Here is an 18814-nt window from a genome sequence, read left to right on the forward strand (position 1 = left end):
AACTCGGGAGTGGGGTGTAAGAAAAAGTAGTTCTTTCTTGTCGTGCAAAATGGCTACTAAAACCTTTTTTATGTAACACCTAAAGTTTGAAAAAAAGAAAATTATGTTCTTTTATAAATTCTTTTTACATTTTTATACCATTAAACAATTCTTTACTTTTAATATGTAAAATGTTTTTGTTTCCTTATTGCACCATCTTTTTGCAATTTTATTTTAATTAATACAACTTGTTTTATAAAATTTCACATTTTAAATAACTTTTTTTAAAAAAATAAGATTGTTATTTTCTTTAAAAAATGCTTATAGTAAAACAAAAAATCACAAATAAAAAAGTATATAAAAATAAAGTTACAATTCCAAAAATAGGAAATATATACAAAGTTCCAACTCGTATACCATCTGAACTGTCCTTCAAGAAGCAACATAATCAACAAATCCTCTATACAATATGTTAGTTGAACAAGGGAACGTTATTCGTCCCACTGCAAATTTCCCACTTTGCATTTGGGGAGACCAATTTCTTCTCTATGACGAGGTATGCAAGTTACTAAAATTCATCATGAAAATAATGATATGGTTGGTTGCGTAAGCTTGATTAATCTGACATAATAAATTGATATTATGGATTATATATTTCTTTCACGATGTCACGAACTGCATGTACATATATATTTTGATGATTTGAGTATGTGTTTTTTACACAAGTGATGATTTGAGTATGATGTACGTAACTTATAATTATCGTTTCCATCTTTGATGGTGATGCACATATATACAAAATGAATCTTGAAGATCAAGTTGGGGTTGAGCAAGTTGTTCAAGACTTGAAAGAAGAAGTCAGGAAAGAATTCTTAACAACATTGAATGTTCCAGCTGAACATGTAAATTTGTTAAAACTAATCAATGCAATCCAACGCCTTGGCATATCATATTACTTTGAGGAGGATATCAATCAAGCATTGCAACATATTTATGTTGCATATGGTGATAATTGGAATTGCAATTGCAATTGCACCTCCCTTTGGTTTCGACTCATGCGACAAGATGGCTTCTTTGTTTCTTCTGGTCAGTGCACACACACACACATACACATATATATATATATATATATATATATATATATATATATATATATATATATATATATATATATATATATATATGGTGATAGAACATATACATTACAATCTCACCTAAGCTTAAGTATTAAACCTCTAAATTATATCATTTTAACTTAGTAAATACACCCAGGTTGATGTTCAATTGGTAAATATATCATTTCCCATAACATTTTCCTCAATTATCTTTTAACCATCATTGTTTTCTTTCGTTCATTATTGTTAGTTACTTCACCCCAGTGTATATTATTTTTCACAATCATGAAAGTTGAAGATAATAAATAGTATTGTTTCCCTATCAAAAATTTTGCTTCAATCCTAAATCTGCAGGTTCAAATGTTAATCGTTAATCCCCTTATCACAATCTTTAGCTAATAAAACGATGTAATTTCATGAGGTTTTGTACATAAGTTGAGGTGGAGTTCTAATGTATATTCACGTTTCCATATATATATATATATATATATATATATATATATATATATATATATATATATATATATGTGTGTGTGTGTGTGTGTGTATTTAAAAAAATGAAATTTTAGTTCAGATTTACATTGTAAATATGCTCATATTCACATTTTGAATAATAGTAAATCAGATTCACATTGTTAATTCTGAAAACTAAATTTTATACAGTTCAGATTCACAATATGAATAAATCCATTTGTTGATTTTATAAAATTAATTTACTAGTGCTCATAATAATCATAACGTTAAAATATTATCAAACTACATGGACATAAATTTTGATTCATATATAGATTTGACTTAATTTGTGAATGATCAAATAGATGAAATAGTAAGTCAGATTCATATTGTGAATGTTAAAATTAATATATTTACAGTATTGAGTTTTTTTTTTAAATCGATGTTGATGTATATTAATAAAGGGCAAAAGATTGAGATTTTTTGGTATAATTAGTTTTTTGGATAAAAATAAACTTAAATATTGAAAAAAAAAGTGATTTTTTTTCGAAAAAAAAATTATTTTTTATATATCAACATTGATCTCTATGAAAAGATGACGAAAAATTGTGAACAACGGTATATTCAGTTTTTTTTCTTATAAAAAACATGGCTTAAAAAAATTTAAACGAAAAATAGAGGTGATCAGTTTTTTGGTAAAAATGTGGGTTTTATGGTATAATCTAGTATATGTGTATTCAATGTATAAGTGTACATCCATTCTGTTGGTCATTGATCATTATGATTTCCAACGTTCACGATTGCTTCATTGACCAATCTATATTTTAATACAAAAGAAACTATAATTAGTGGTGTTTTTAAGTATGTGAACTTGAACAGATATTTTCAAAAAGTGTAATGACAAAGAGGGAGTTTACATGGATACCTTAACCAATGATGTTCAAGGCTTGATTGACTTGTACGAGGCAACCTATATGAGGATGCCAGGTGAAGTTACACTAGATGATGCTCTTATTTTCACAAAAGCTCGACTTGATGACATAGCAAAAGATCTTCATTGGGCCAACAATATTGACACGATTAACCAAATACAACAAGCATTAAAACAACCTATACGAAAAAGGTTGCCAAGACTAGAAGCACTACGCTACATACCTTTCTACCAAGAACAAGCTTCTCATAACAAGTCTTTACTAAAACTTTCCAAGTTAGGGTTTGACTTGCTTCAGTCGCTACACAAGAAAGAGCTTAGTCAACTTACCAAGTATGATACACCCTTAGCTAGCTCCTTGATCTTTCCTTCATTAAACATCTAGTTGGCCATGAAATATAAATTTTGGGCTCTTTTCTTTTCTCTTGTTATTGTTTGATTATGTACCACACTAATTAACCATAGGTGGTGGAAAGTTTACGATGTGGCAAAGAATGTACCTTACGCAAGAAATAGATTGGTTGAATGTTACTTTTGGGCACAAGGTGTGTACTTTGAGCCTAAATATTCTCGATCCAGAATTTTCTTAGCAAAAGTTCTTGCTGTGATAACTATTTTGGATGATACATATGATGCTTATGGAACCTATGAGGAGCTACTTATACTTACGGACGCAATTCAAAGGTATATATATGCAGTATTAATCAACAATATTCAGTAATTGGTTAACCTTGGAACCAAAATATTAAATATATATATATACTCATCATAAATTTTCTATGTATAGGTGGTCGATTACGTGCTTGGATGTGCTTCCAGACTACATGAAACTCATATACCGCATGGTTTTGGACGTTTTTACAGAGATGGAGCAAATCTTGGCAATTGAGGGTAAAGCATATCATATAGACTACGTGAAAGAGGCTGTAAGTTTCTACGCCATTCATTTATTTTATACTACTTAATTATATCTTTCTTTGTAAGAGTAGATTTAATAAATTCTTAATTCTTAGACTTACATGTGACAATGGTAAGGTTTTCAATATATGTATTTGGAAATTTGTATCACTGCAATTATATGTTTTAATAAGTCATGTCGTCTTTTTTAGTTATATTTGAAGACTTTTAAATGTCATTTTATTTTGATTATCTTCAAGGATTCCCCGTTTCTACTTTTAATTTAGAAAACCAATCTTGCATTTAAAAATTGGTGTGTAAAAATGAGTATCATGTATTTTCTAATATATCATACTTATAATTTTTGCATTTCTCGAAAGATTGTTGATCAGGTTGCATTTGATTGTACATATTTTTGATTTACTCAGATGAAAGAATACATGAGAAGCTACATGAAAGAAGCCGAATGGAGAAATGAAGGGTATACTCCAACAACCGAAGAGCACATGTCGATCAGTTTGATTAGTTGTGCCTACAAATTCCTGCTAATAGCAAGTTTGGCTGGAATGGGTGATATAATCACAGATGAATCATTCAAATGGGCTTCCACTTATCCTCCTCTTGTCAAAGCTTCTTGTAAACTTTGTAGGTTCCAGGATGATATCGTCTCCCACAAGGTACATCCAACTTGGTTACTTTACTTTAAGAACACTTTTAAAGGTTAAAATGTGTTAATGATGATGAACATGCATGCAGGAAGAGCAAGAAAGAGAGCATGTTGCCTCTGGAATTGAATGTTACGTGAAGGAGTTTGATGTGACTACGGAACATGTCTATGATGTGTTCAAAGAAAAAGTTGAAGATGCATGGAAAGAAATGAATCGGGAATCCCTCATGTGCAAAGATGTTCCAATGCCTATAATTATGCGCACAATTAATTTGGCACGTGTAATTGAGGTCTTGTACAAGTATTCAGATAATTTCACACATGTCGGGGAAGAAGTGCAAAACCATATCAATTCACTTATGCTCCACCCTATGAGTTCATCTTCTTCATGACGTGTGTCTGATGTATGTGGAATTTGATCCATTATCATAAAGATCCGATTGATCTTGCGGATGTTGAGCATGACCTCATGTGCTTAGCTATGTGGCGACTATGTGTTTAATATTATTATCAAAATGGTTTTCTTTTGGTGTTTGTGTTTCAGAATTTGCATAATAAAGTGTGATTAAGTTCAAAATTATACCATTATATATTTGTCCACCTTAAGTTAATTCTCATTAGATAATAACGAAAAATAAAAACATGGACTCGATGAAAGAGCAACAGCAGCAACATAAAGTTCAAACACACTCAATATTTTCATCATACAAACAGCAATTGACGAAAGACGATTTACTCTCAAAATCTCGATTAACATCAAGCGACAAAACTAGGGGGAAAAGGGAACAAAAGGGTGTTAATTACAATGAAACAAATGAAAACAACACAAAAACTTAGAAAGAAAAAGAAGAACAAAATTGAAATCCAAAAGAAATGGAATATAGACAAAAAGATGTGATCACTAGCGGTGAAGAATCCAATGGAATAAACATTGGTGGTTAAGAAAATACGAAGCAGTCTCTGGTTTTGGGGGAAAAACTCTGGCACTGAAACTACATTAATCTGCAAGAACAACTTCTTTCAATCCCATTATCATATTCATCATCTGACCCACTGTGTTCACTGCAAATATATGCCAAAAATTCACCCAAAGTGTTTGAGAAACAATAATGATCAAACAAACAATATACGAGAAAGTGACATTGACACCACAGTTATAAAGGAGGGCAAATTAGTAAAAAGACACATATGACATACCTGGGCTCAAATTCCCGGACCATAAAAAGATCACCCCCTGAAACATCCGTCCATTGAACTCTCCTTTGTTTTTGTTTATGAATATGATCCACACCATTTTTTTCATTTTGTTGTATTTGTACATGTTTCCCCTCACCTTCATTCTCACCCTCTTTATCAACAGCAACAGAGACTGAAATAGTTCTTGCAGGTCTCCTCAAGCTGTTTCTAAGCAAACATGTGTTTCTGACATTAATATCATCATCATCATCATCATCAACAACATCCAAATGAATGACTTTTTCTTTGACTTTTTCCAAATCAGGACTTTTGAGAGGATCCTGCAGGTCTTGGTGGTGGTGGTGGGTAGGGCCCACTTTTAAAGGGCAGGGACTATCGAGTCCAGCGGCTGCGCGACCAAAGCAGAGATAGGAAGCGCAGCCGCGGATAATACGGTTCTTGTTGGAAGCCAGATGAAGGCCGGAATCGGAATGATGGAGGCCGGAATCGGATTGATGGAGGTCGGAATCGGATTCTTGGTCCACCAACTGGTACTGATTCCAGGGTGTAACTCTCATGGGGGTTTCTTTGGTCTTTTTACCCAAGAGTAGAAGGGTTAGGCCCTTACTATACCCTAAAGCTGAAGATGAAAAAAACCCTCCTCCTTCCACTGATAATAACATCAGATTTTCTCATTTGGGAACATCATAAAAACTTTTTGTTACCAAAATGTAATTCAAACCACCTGCAATGTAACCAGTAATTTCAATTATTCAATCCATAAATGAAAGAAATTTATCAAATGTGAGGCCCATTATCATATACCATTCTTATAGACTCAAGTAAACAGATATAATCAATCCCACAAAAATATTTCAAGAAAATTGAGAGAATCAACTGTTCTTTCGGCTAATAGGGAGGGATTCAGACGAAAATGAAATGAAACCACATTGGAAGAGGTGTTTGAGATGATTGGATGATTATCCAATAAATTCCACAAAAGTCAAAGTAAAGAACCAAGAGTCCGCCATTGTCGAGAAGCTAAGATCAAAAAACATTAGTTGATCTTCAAAACTAGTTGAAACTTCAGCTACGGTTTCAACAAGAAATTGCAAGGCCAACGGAGCTTGTCCCCCAATGGCGCCGGAGAGGTTCGATCCCAGTCCTTTGATAAAAAGAAAACAAAAAGCCAACAAATCGTATCGGGGAAAATTTGTAGGAATCGTAAAGATTGAATCCGAAACAGACGATGAAACTGCGACCTAAAGCACAGAATCAGATTCGGTAGTACTAATTAACAAAACACTGATTCATAATCGCATTCATGGAACTAATACAAACTCAAGATCATAATTCAAGTGTGAAAAACCCTAACTGAATTCGAATGCTGTAGAGTTGGATGACAAGGTAAAAAATCCAGAGATTTATCGGAGGGAAAGTGGAACTCACGTATATGAAAGAAGTAAAAGATGGTTTTCCGATAGTTAGCGTATCTGCACCACCTTTCTGTAATTAATACTTCATCGTCTCCGATGGCCGGAAAATCTTTGGAACACAAAATGACAGCGGAGTGGTGGGGAGGTTTTTGTGTTGTGTAAATGGTTAAAATTAAGGTGTCCCATTCCTCTATGCATTAATACTTTATTGTTTTTTCTTTTTCTCTAAAAGATCTATAAAAATAATTTATTTATATACTTTTTGTAAGTAAATCATGTCACGTTTAAATTTTTATTGATTTTTTTTTTTCAAAATTGACTTGTCAATTAATTTATTCTTTATTTAGAAAACGATAAAAATAATCATTTACACTAATTACATTACAAAAATAGCCAAAAAAATCGAAATTATAAAAATAGCCAACAATTTCGCAGATGGAAATACCCCATCTACGAAATCACCATTTCATCTGCGAATGTACAAGCAGCTAAAGCACAGCTGTGCTTCAGCTGCTTGTACATTCGCATATGGTTTTTTTTTTTAATTTTTTTTCTCTATATATATATTGAAAATGTAGGGGGTGAAATCGCATATGGAAATACTCCATCTGCGATTTACTCTAATCCAATCTATGAAATTGTGACTTTTTATATTGCTATATAAAAAGTTTTGTATAAAATTATCATTTTGGTTGTACAACTTATATTTTCAAATATAAAATACGCATATATTTTCATATATGTAGAGAAAAAAATTATTAAAAAAAAAAATCACAATTTCGCAGATGGGATGAGAGTAAATCGCAGATAGGGCATTTCCATCTGCGATTTCACCCTTACATTTTCAATATATATAGAGAAAAAAAAAACCATATGCGAATGTACAAGCAGCTAAAGCACAGTGCTTTAGCTGCTTGTACATTCGCAGATGGCATGGTGATTTCGCAGATGGGGCATTTCCATCTGCGAAATTGTAGGCTATTTTTGTAATTTCGATTTTTTTGGTTATTTTTGTAATGTAATTAGTGTAAATGACTATTTTTGTCATTTTCTCTATTTATATGCATTAGTTGACACAACTGTCAAATGTTTGTTTTTGTTTTTAAATAGAAACATTTATCATAAACACAAATTTAAATCATATCAGTCATGTTTATATTTGTTAGATTGAGTCAATTTAATTGGATTAATACCTAATTAAATCAGAACAAATAAAATATTATATGACTAAATCAAAGACTTTTAAATTTAATCGAGCTAATTCAATCTTTCACCAAACTTGATAAAAAAAACATATCAAATAATCTTAACATTCGTTATAAGCGAGCTTTTTTTTAGATTTACAAAAAAATAATTACCATTTGGCGAAGTAGAATATTAACATTTGGAAAGAGAGCAAAGTAGGTGTGCCTTAAAATGATTTAATTTAAGGCTTCCATTTGGTTTCTATTCCTTAAAAGACAGAATTTATAAAATATATTATTATTCATATTAAATACGTATATGACATCATTTAAATAGATTATTAAATTTGGTACGTATAAAATGGTTCGATATCAGGTTCATTTTTCATTTTGTTTAATTGGTTTTTCTCTTATTCGCATCATTAGATAATAAGTTTGATGATATATTTAAAAAAAGAAAAAATAAATACAGTTTATTCCATTTTTCTTTGCTTATCAAATTAAAGATATTTATAAAAAGGGGTAGCAAGATAATTAAAAAAGAAAAATAAAAGGATATTTAATTTCTCTTATAAATTGTATACTTGAATTTTCATCAGGATATTAGCCCATCTTTATTTTTACAACCACATTGAGTCATTGAGGTGTGATCTCATAAATCTAAATCTAATAAATAATTAATAGAATAATCTATGTTTTAATTCACGAAGAATGACCTTTTTCCATTATATGATATGTTCGTATAGTAGGAAACCCAAAACCATTGGTTGCCAAAATACTTGGCCGACGAAGTTGAAACTTGTGTTTGAGAATTCAGATAAGATTCAACCACGTTACTCTAAATATCTAACAATAAATTCATTGTTAGATATAGTTTTTCAATTTCTCACTATCTTTTCACAAAATCACCTACAAAATGTTACAAACACTTAGTAGCCTTGGTTTAATACCTTTAATAGTGCAATATTTTTTATTTTATTTTTTCTAAATTAGTCTAATGGGCTCGACTAAAATGGGCCTAAAAAGCCCAAACCGTGAAACCAAACCGGAGCCAAACCGTTAGTAACGGCTTGGTTTGGTTCGGTTTTAATTTTTAATGGCTTGGTTTTGGTTTTCGCTTGACAAAAACCGTTACTAACGGTTTGGCTTCGGTTTTACCTAAAAACCGAAAAAACCGGACCGTGAACACCCCTACTTAGTACTAAGGTTTTGTGTGGTGTTATGATCTTACCAAATTATAATTTAATTTTTGTGTTATATTTAGTAGAGATAGCTAAAATACTAACTATTAGTTGATAAATTAGTTGGCTGATAAATAATAATATTTGATAAAACTATATGAAATATACAAAATGATATAAAAATGAATGTAAACAATTAATTTATTTTGTAATTAATAAATTGTATATTTGGGAGAATCTTAAAAAAAAAAAATTTGAAACCTTGTCACTTTAAAAAAAAAAAAAAAACTAGTTTATAAGTTATTTTTTTTACCAAATATGTCATTGTCTCCAGTACAGATCCTATGCTTCCAGTAGTACGGTCCAATACTACCTTCCACACCTGTATCTACCTTCCTTAAGAGTTGTCCCGATTCCTCTAAGTCACCACACTAAATCCATATACCAATCCTATGCTATACACCACACAAAATCTACCATGACATTACCTATGCTCTCCTAGGAATTCTCAAATTGACCGCCTCTACAATACAAAGAATCTCAATCAACACTGACGGTTGCCTTATGCATGCAAGTTATACATAAAATGGGATCACATAGACTGTCAAATAATGATTATACCCTAAGTCCACAACCAAACAATGATCAGGAAATGAGGCTAAATTGATCATTCTAGGACTATATGATCCTAATTATATACAACTTTTAAAGAATACACTTAGCAATTAACTGAGCCGATATCAATTCTAAGCAATACATAGCATCCAAATCCCCTAGGCTATAAGGCATCACACAAATCAGGCAATTTTATCATACGATTCCTAAAGGTACCCTTACCTCTATTTTAGCATGTAATTCATATACTAGGAATACTAATCACAACACATAAATATGGGTATTTTGGGAATCACTTATTTGATCTCGGCTGATTGTACACATCGCACCCCCCTTTTACTTGGTGAAAATCTTTTAGAATTTAAATTTCTTTTTGAAAAGATTATCATTTCCTCATTTTGAGTTCTGACACACCCGAAAGTGTATCCGAATCCCTCAAACCAAGGCTCTGATACAAACTTGTAACATCCCAAAATTCATAAGAAAAATTTTCATTTTAAATTCTTCAATACCAAACATCACGTCTCAAAATCATCCAAAATAAAAACTAGCACAAATATCAGAGTAAAAGAGATCATAAAAGCGGAAATCATGAGGGGGAGAATGCTGTGTCATCACGTCGGGACCTTCCCTTTTGTATCGGAAGTACCTGAAGCCGAAAACATAACTGAAAGCACAAAGTTTAGTGAGCTTCCCCAAAATACCACATACATCAGACATATAAATATAACAACATGTGGCAGTATCAAGTTCGTATCAACCCCAAGTAACATCAAATTACCATGTCGGGTTCGTATCAACCCCCAAGTACGTATCGACCCCAAGTCCATAATGACTCTGAGCCTAGATTGGCTCCATGCATACATCATACAACCACGTCAGTAATAGTCACATAATCACATACTTTCTACACATACGAATCAGTGGGTCGGCCTTGGTACCTTCGACCTACTAGTATAGTAAGAAGACTCACATCTAACTAAAGATAACTGAATCTCACACTCGAGTTATTGTTATCACGACTCCTCACACTTCTGGAGGTTGCTAGAGGTGTGCTAATCTTGGATATACAATTTTGTGGAGCTTCCAAGAAAACACTAAGGATCTCCTTCATGGAACATGGGCATTATAATTAGTATGCCATGATATCATGTCACGTCATCAAAATTTACACATTATCATACCACGCCAAAAGTAAGCCGGTTGATCAGTCAAGTGGTCATAATTGTAACAAATTGAAAATGCAGTGTCTAATTTAAGACAAAAAATAACACAGTGTCAAAATTGAGTTTTCATGTAAACTTAATGACTTTTTTCTAGTATTTACCTTTTTTATACTATTTTTTAGTAGTTATATGTTATAATTAAATTTGAACAACATGATTAATAGAAATAAAATTTAAAAATTTAAAAAAAAAAAACTTAAAAGAACTAGAAAAACCCAAGAAAAAATGATTGCTAGTTTTTCTTAAATAAAAATCAATATGATCATAGCCAAAAACCCAAACTAAAACCAACCTAAATACCTAAATGATTTCTCAATTGATTTGTGAAGAAGTGAATATAGTAGAATCTTCCATTTGATTATGGAAAGTTATTTGGAAACCTTATTAAACCCAACATATTTTAATCAAAGTCTTAAAAAACCCACTATATACTTTTTTTTGTATGTTAAAACATTTATATTTTTAAAATGTATGTTAAAACCCTTATATATTTTTTAAAAATTATCATTTAAGGTATTGAGCTTGGTAAATCCTAGATAGTTAAAAATGTTATGTAATAAATTCACAAGGTTTTGATTGTTACAACTCATTAGATTAAAAATTTTCAAAAAAAAAATGAGGGTTTAAATGCATTACAAAAAATTATATAATGTTTTTTTTTTTATTTCTTTCATGAAAATAGATTAGGTTTTTCTAAGTGTAGAAAACCTTAAATAAGAATTTCAGAAAATATAAGGATTTTAAGCACTAAAAAAAATAATATAATGGTTTTTTTTAAGCTTTTGATGAATATACATTGGGTTTTATAATGTTTTCCCAAAATTATTTTCAGTTTTTTTGAATAGTTTTTAGAAAAAAATAAGTGGAGTTTTCAATTTTAGTTTTCAGCAGAAATTTTAGAAAATACAATTATTTAAAGTTGATTGATTTTTCATGTTTTTTTCTTAGAAAATTAGAAAACATGTTTGGATGAGTATTTTGTATCAATTTTTGTTTTTTTTTAAAACTTTTGTTATTGCAAATAAATGAGTGGTTGGTGGGGGTAGAGGAGTGTGTATGGGTCATGGGTGTAAGTGTAGGTGTGGGTGTGGCTACAAGTGAGTGTGACGATGGATGTTGTAGAGGTAATGGTTGTAGGCACAATGGTTGGGTGAGATGGTGTGTATGAACGTGGGTTGGTATGTAGGGTTGTGGATACGGGTAGGTGGTAGGATAAGTGGGGTTAGAGATTTGTGTATGGATAAAATGGATGTGTATGGATGTAAGAATTATTGGACAAATCATGCGTGTTGGTGAATGAAAATCTAAGTAAATAAGATCGTTGATATACGTATAAGTGTTGTATCCATGACGAATGAGAATGATGGTCATGTAGGATAAGAATGTAGGTGTGGATGAAGAGATGGGGACTAAAAGATTTTTTTTTTTTCGAATTCAATGTAAATTAAAAAGATTTTAAATTTTAAAACATTATCTAACCAAACATGTTTTTTTTTTTTTTTTTTGAAAAAAAAAAAAGTAAAATAAAAAAAATTCCTTGCACATCGTTCTCTTGTTATCATGTACACATTAGCACCAACCTCCATGAATCCTTGAAATCTTATCCCTCCATGGACGCCTGTGTATTCCGAATTCCATATCTGAGTCATCTACCTTCAACCAAATCAAATTTTCTCTCCCCAAATCTCTTCCGAAGCTCCCGATACTGCAGTTACAATCCATTCAAACTGGACACTAGCAAGCGAAACGACATTTCTTTTGACGAGGCCGCGTATGAGGCCGAGAGACTTCGACTCGACGCTAAGGCAAGGGAATCCATGGCCACGGAGGCGGCTGAGACACTGGGAAATGGTAATGACGATGACGATCCAAAAGCTTGGAAATGGGTGATCCGGAAGAGGATTTGGGATTTGATGGAAGCCAAAAACATTGCCCAGTTCCCAAGACCTGTTCATCACCGGATACCTAATTTCGTCGGTGCTCCTACTGCTGCTAATAAAGTAAGAAGATTTTACACTGTTACTTGTTATCTGATCATGATTCCAGTTGTTCCTTTATTTATGGTAAAAATAATCAGATTTCGATGATATGATTGGAAATTGTATCCTTTTTTGCTCAATCAAGCCATTTTAGCCTTCATTAGGGTTCATTATGAGAGTTACACAGGGTAGAAAGTTATCTGATTGTATACGTTTGGGGTGGAATTGTGTATGCCAGTTGAGTAGGCTGGATGTGTTTCTAAAGGCTGACTGTGTGAAGGTGAATCCTGATACGCCTCAAAAGCAAGTCAGATTTTTAACACTCAATGGTCAGTTTTATTTGTCTGTTCACTTCTCCAAATTTGTTTTGTTGCTTCAACTTCTATTGGTGAATACTTGTCCTCAAATGAAACCTGCAAGCAATTGATACACTAGGAGTTTGCCCTAAGATCCACCATTCCACCTCAACTATCATGACATTGCGAAATAGGGTTAAACGCAAGAAACAGCAACTTACTTTCATTGATTTGTTTAACATACTACTTTCATTTCTTTCCTACTATGTTATGGGATGAAAGATACATGTTTTACGTTATGCATCTTTTTATTAGAAAATCTTGGTCTATGATTCATTATTATATATAGATATTGATCGCCATCTATATAAAATTAAAAAGTAAAAATACTTGCGTTTGTGAAGGTGGAAAGAAGCTGCTTACTCCACAACCCCGTTTAAGGACTGGATTTTTCTCTGTACTTGAGTCAAATGCATTAAATCCTAGTAGCATAAATGAGGCATGCACATCTGTTGGGGTTGCCAAATATGGAAAGCCCATTGGATTGGATGAGAAGATTAAGGTTGACCTTATTGTCATTGGTTCTGTTGCAGTTGATCCAAAAACCGGGGCTCGACTTGGCAAGGGTGAGGTATACAATTAAGAACTAACTCCCTCTATTAGGCATTTAGGTGTATTTTAATCTTTTGATTTATTGGACTTGATGGGAACCTGACTTAATTAGGTAAGCAGAAATAACGACTTAATAAAGAAAGTCAAAGAAATGAGGCTTTACTCGTCAAGTCTGTTATTTTCTCAAACAGAAAAGAAGAACATTATTTATCGAGATAACACTTAATGGGAAAAAAGAAATAGGGCCTTAGTTAAATAGCCTCTATATCCCATGAAAACAGCAAAAAGTTTACTTTTCAAGATCTTCCATGGGATTTGCAACATTTCCTTTTTTTGGAATTTTTTCTGTGACAATTATTATTTTTGCCCATTTAATTTTTATAAATAAATTGTTGGTATCTTTGTAGGTCCAGAAAATTCCGTTATTATGTCTTCATTTAAGGGTATTTTAGTTACTCGTCAAAAACAATTTCCCTAAAGCATATGCAAAGTAAAACTTTATGATTTTCACGGAAATGAAGTATCTAAGATGCCCATTAAAGATGACAAAATATAGTTTTTTATATGGACCAAAATAAATGCTATATACAAATGGGCAAATTAGGTAATTTTGGATTCCAACTTTTCCATATTGAAAAAAGGGTTAAATGCAAAAAGTAGCAACATGCTTTTACTTTTTCACCTCACTACTTTTAATAATTTGCCCAATCATAGAAATGTCATTTAAATATATAAAGCAAATTTCAATAATTATAATTTGTTCGATTTTTAAAGTAAATGTCCTAACAAGAAATAATTTCATAGATTTTTTAAAGTAGAGTGTCTTCATAAGAAAATTTTGAAAGGACAATGTTGTAATAGAAAGAACTGAAAGTATGAAGCTGCAATACATACACATATAATTAAGTACTTTGTTGTTTATTGCATTTCAAAGTAGAATTCTCTTAACAAAAAGATAAGCAAGTGAAAATTCAAATAAAGTTATACAAAGAAAGAACATTTTTTATGTGATATTTTTTGTGTAAGTGGACTCACATTTCTGGAAACTAAAGTTAGGAATGTTTTTATTTTTACCCAATGAGTTGGGCTTGGGTTCACATTTATTGAACACTTGAGATTTCCTTGGATTTTGATTGATTAAAAGTTTACGGATAATACAAATTATGCAGGGATTTGCAGAACTTGAATACGGAATGCTGCGTTACATGGGAGCAATCGACGACTCAACTCCAATCGTAACATCTGGTAAAAAAAAAATTTAATGTGATCTTTTGTCTTAACAGTAAATCTTCAAGACACACATTGTTTCCTTTTTACTTAATGGTCTGGTCTTAATGGGTTAAGTTGTGTTTCAGTGCATGACGAACAACTGGTGGATGATATTCCTGTTGAGAAGCTGTTAATCCATGACGTCCCTGTTGACATCATATGCACTCCCACCCAAATTATTTTTACCAACACATCCATCCCCAAACCTCAAGGTATTTACTGGGATAAACTTTCACCTCAGAAGCTTCGCCAGGTTAAAATCCTTAGAGAACTTAAAGCCATAATCGAAAAAGAAACTGGACAAAAACTTCCCACTGGCCCTTCAGAGAAACTTCCCCCTACTGCTCAAAGACGACAAAAGCGATAGTTTTTTTTTTTTTTTTTTATTTAAAACTTTACTATTCATGCTTGTATATCACACATATTATGCTTGTTATTTTTTACAAAGAAAAGATGAAGCATCGAGGTGGTTACTAAAATTAAAAATATTATGTGAATACACACATGTCGCTCTACTAAAATATGTGATGAATACAAGAATACCAACGAACCTCTCATTTGATTCAAACAAAAAATATTTAAAAATAATAATAATAATAATAATAGTAAGTGTTGAAAATATAGATGGTTACAAAGAAGCTCAGGTTCTACATCATTCTGTTTAGCGGGATCCTATTGTTTGCATGTGGGACCCTCTCTATAGGAGATATAGATTGTGGCATTGACATACCCACTGAAACAATAATCTCTGCAATGAAATGAAACAAGGGCAAATTTGTAAAACTCATATGAGAGGGAAAATGTTTGGAAAGGAGGGGGAGCAGACCACACTAACCAATGCCTTCTCGGATAGACAAATTTGGTCTTATGATCTCTTCAGAGTTGACCAGAAACACGTCACCAATGTAGAGATGGTTTGTTGGGACATAAACACTACACAACTCTTCATCTCCATTTTCCCTCTGCAAAATGCAAATCATCATATGGAAATCAGTTCAAAAGTCAATTGTGGTATTACCACATCCTTAATAGACTGTTGAGGTGAATTTTCAAAAGCAAAGGGAAAGTATTATGTATTTAAGTACCTGAAGAACAACTGATGATGTAATGAAACCAAAAGCATATTCCCCAAGACGAGGATGACGAATGATGGCAACCTCCTTAAATGCAGTTGTGTTCTGGTCTGTCACCAAAACCACAACAAAGAGAAACAGTTTTTTTTACTTTTTTAAAATGTATTTAAATTCCAAACAAAATCTAATTCTACAACAAACTTACCTGGAGAAATAGCAGCACTAATCTGTTTGGAAGCAGAGTAGATGTGTTTTACAAAGGGCATCCGCTTTATAAACCACTCCCCAACCCAGAACACAGTAGCACCCATCCATGATGAAGCAAAGATACCCACAAAGAATATAAAGATCAATGATGTAAGGAACCCAAGACCAAATATTTCCACCCCAAGTCTTTCATAGATTGGACTGAAGAAACCATCAAAAAACTGTACAATCCACCATGTCACAAAGAACGTCACAGCCACAGGAAACAGGACAACACTGAAATCATATCATATATATTCCAAATTAAACAACAGAATTAATAAAATTAAATAAAAAGATATACATATTACATATTACATATTTACATATTACATATTACATACCATCCGGTCATGAATTTCTTTGAAACCCAACTCTGAAGCACAGCATAACAAGCCTGCCAAATTTTTATGTCAATACCACCCTTTCATATCACACATGTATACATGGATAATGGATTTTCACCTAAGCTTTGACTTGTATACATTTGCTATAACATTAATTAATTAATAGACTTACACCAAACCATTTCTTTAATCACTCCCATGCAAATCCCACTATCAAAAAACTGTGCATTAGTGATCAGATCACAACTTGGGAGAAGGGTTTGCTTTTTCTTTTTCAAATGGTATTGGAACTTTTTTGGATTTGTAAGCATTGATATGGATCTTTGGGATTTTATATCGTATGAATAGTGATTCTTTACATTGTTTATAAAATGTGTAATTATTGTAAGTGTAAGTTGATTCTAACATGGTCTTCCCCAATCCAGGGTGGTGTGTAGGAGTAGGACTAGGCAAATCCACCCTAATTAAATATAAAAACACCAAAATGTCACAACCTTCCTTGATTCTCCTACAACAGATTATTACTGGATTAGGGTTCAACACTCACCGATATATAAACTACAGCTATAAATCCTCGGTGATTTAAAGATTGCAGGTAAAAGCACATGCAATACTTAATACCAATAATGGCTACAAAAAAATCATTGATTTTGAGCTCAGAACAACTCAATTTCAAGCTAGCAATCCATGGAACAACATTTCATACAATCAGTTTTTTTTTTTGAGGGAGGTTGAAATTTACTTTTTCTGATTTGCCAAAATCATACATCTCTATAGGTGACCCCCTGGAGTTACAAAATGAGGAAGAAATTATGTTAATTATGAGTTAATGCGTTGTCGATTTAGTTTGATGTTGCGAATTTCAAAATACTACCAATGGTAATATCAAAACATGGTTTCTCCTGATCTTTATTCTTCTTTTAGGTTGGCATTGACTTCCCAATTGGAATTCGTTAGCACACATTTCTGGTCGACTCCTACTTACGGAATGTAAAAGGAAATTGCATCAATAGAGATGATTACTTTAAGGACTTATTCGTCGTCATCTACTAGGTTTATGTTCCAAATTCAAATTTGACCTATAACGGAGCATCATCAAAATTGATCGATTTCTCTCGAAATACGTAGCAATCATGAACTTATTATTAACAATTTGAGAAATCCGAAACTGGCCATCCGCGCCACTGCACTCGAATTCCATCGAGAAACTTGGATCTCAGAAATTCCAAAAACAACTATTGATTCAGAAAAGTTCGAAAACAAATCAACCAAAACTATTCATAGATATTAAGAGAACTATTAAGAAAGAGGTGAGGAAAACCTTCCGCGTGGAAGAGTTGGGAGAATTTGGAGGGGATTTGACGCTGTCTTCGGTATCTTCGACAATAATATCATGTTGACTAACAGTACTTGAAGTTGATTCTTTTGACCCTTCTGCCATTTGGAAGATTCAGATTCAGACACTGTGACAGACTGTTGATATATTGATCGGAGAGATAATCGGAGGAGGTTTTTATCTGCCGCCGGTATGTCCTGAAGAACAGTTGCGAAGTGTGACGAGAGGAGACCCAAAGAGGGATGAATCTGTGTGTGTGGCTGCTTGTCTTTGAGTGGAGTGGAAGTTTAGATGTTTCTTATTCTGTAAAACTGCCCCTTCAACTTATATAAACTTCAACTACGAACCTTCAACTTTCCAACGCTCCAAATTTAGGTTTGACTTTGCATTATCTATTACTAACCATGAAACAGATAACAATAGTATTAAATTCCAAATAATCTTCCTATCTAATAAAAGAATAGTTTTATTCTTCTTTTGATATTTATCATTTTATTAAATTTTCTAATTAATTCATATTTTATTCTTTTTTACCATGTATCATCATATTATATCTTCTAATTAATACATAGCATTTGTAAACCTATTAATTCTTCATTTCAAATTTCAAAATTTAAATTTATCATTCTAATTATATTAAATTAATAATATTAAAATAAAAATTAAAATAAACTTAATACAAGTTATAAAGTGATATAATTTCACATATTTATTTAAATCAATGATTAAAATTTATATAACTAAAAAAATCTCTTACTTAATAATTTATTTAAAATAATTGATTAATAATTTTTAG

At 32.0% G+C, this 18814-nt stretch overlaps 4 protein-coding genes across 4 annotated transcripts; 2 read left to right on the plus strand and 2 right to left on the minus strand.

Moving 5' to 3' along the window:
• Positions 1 to 425: 425 nt before the first annotated feature.
• LOC145035648 (alpha-isocomene synthase-like) lies at positions 426 to 4566 on the plus strand. The gene is made up of 7 exons (XM_078984184.1): positions 426 to 535; positions 786 to 1065; positions 2427 to 2811; positions 2944 to 3162; positions 3266 to 3404; positions 3804 to 4052; positions 4132 to 4566. The coding sequence occupies exons 1-7, from the start codon at positions 449 to 451 to the stop codon at positions 4432 to 4434; spliced, it is 1662 nt and encodes a 553-aa protein (XP_078840310.1). The 5' UTR covers positions 426 to 448; the 3' UTR covers positions 4435 to 4566.
• A 128-nt stretch (positions 4567 to 4694) lies between these two features.
• On the minus strand, positions 4695 to 6835 carry LOC145035568 (uncharacterized). The gene is made up of 3 exons (XM_078984118.1): positions 6668 to 6835; positions 5240 to 5963; positions 4695 to 5104 (listed from the first exon to the last, which is right to left on the minus strand). Exons 2-3 carry the CDS (start codon positions 5899 to 5901, stop codon positions 5035 to 5037), a joined length of 732 nt encoding a protein of 243 aa, XP_078840244.1. The 5' UTR covers positions 5902 to 5963; positions 6668 to 6835; the 3' UTR covers positions 4695 to 5034.
• Positions 6836 to 12382: 5547 nt separating this feature from the next.
• On the plus strand, positions 12383 to 15502 carry COG0212 (NagB/RpiA/CoA transferase-like superfamily protein). The gene is made up of 5 exons (XM_078984243.1): positions 12383 to 12860; positions 13078 to 13168; positions 13540 to 13766; positions 14917 to 14992; positions 15103 to 15502. Exons 1-5 carry the CDS (start codon positions 12471 to 12473, stop codon positions 15381 to 15383), a joined length of 1065 nt encoding a protein of 354 aa, XP_078840369.1. The 5' UTR covers positions 12383 to 12470; the 3' UTR covers positions 15384 to 15502.
• Positions 15503 to 15556: 54 nt separating this feature from the next.
• On the minus strand, positions 15557 to 18299 carry LOC145035779 (protein LIKE COV 2). The gene is made up of 6 exons (XM_078984311.1): positions 18004 to 18299; positions 16680 to 16732; positions 16295 to 16572; positions 16102 to 16199; positions 15852 to 15978; positions 15557 to 15764 (listed from the first exon to the last, which is right to left on the minus strand). Exons 1-6 carry the CDS (start codon positions 18121 to 18123, stop codon positions 15664 to 15666), a joined length of 777 nt encoding a protein of 258 aa, XP_078840437.1. The 5' UTR covers positions 18124 to 18299; the 3' UTR covers positions 15557 to 15663.
• Between the last annotated feature and the right edge of the window lie 515 nt (positions 18300 to 18814).

Source organism: Lactuca saligna, chromosome 1, assembly GCF_052625555.1.
Source record: "Lactuca saligna cultivar CGN05327 chromosome 1, ASM5262555v1, whole genome shotgun sequence".
Taxonomy (NCBI): Eukaryota; Viridiplantae; Streptophyta; class Magnoliopsida; order Asterales; family Asteraceae; genus Lactuca; species Lactuca saligna.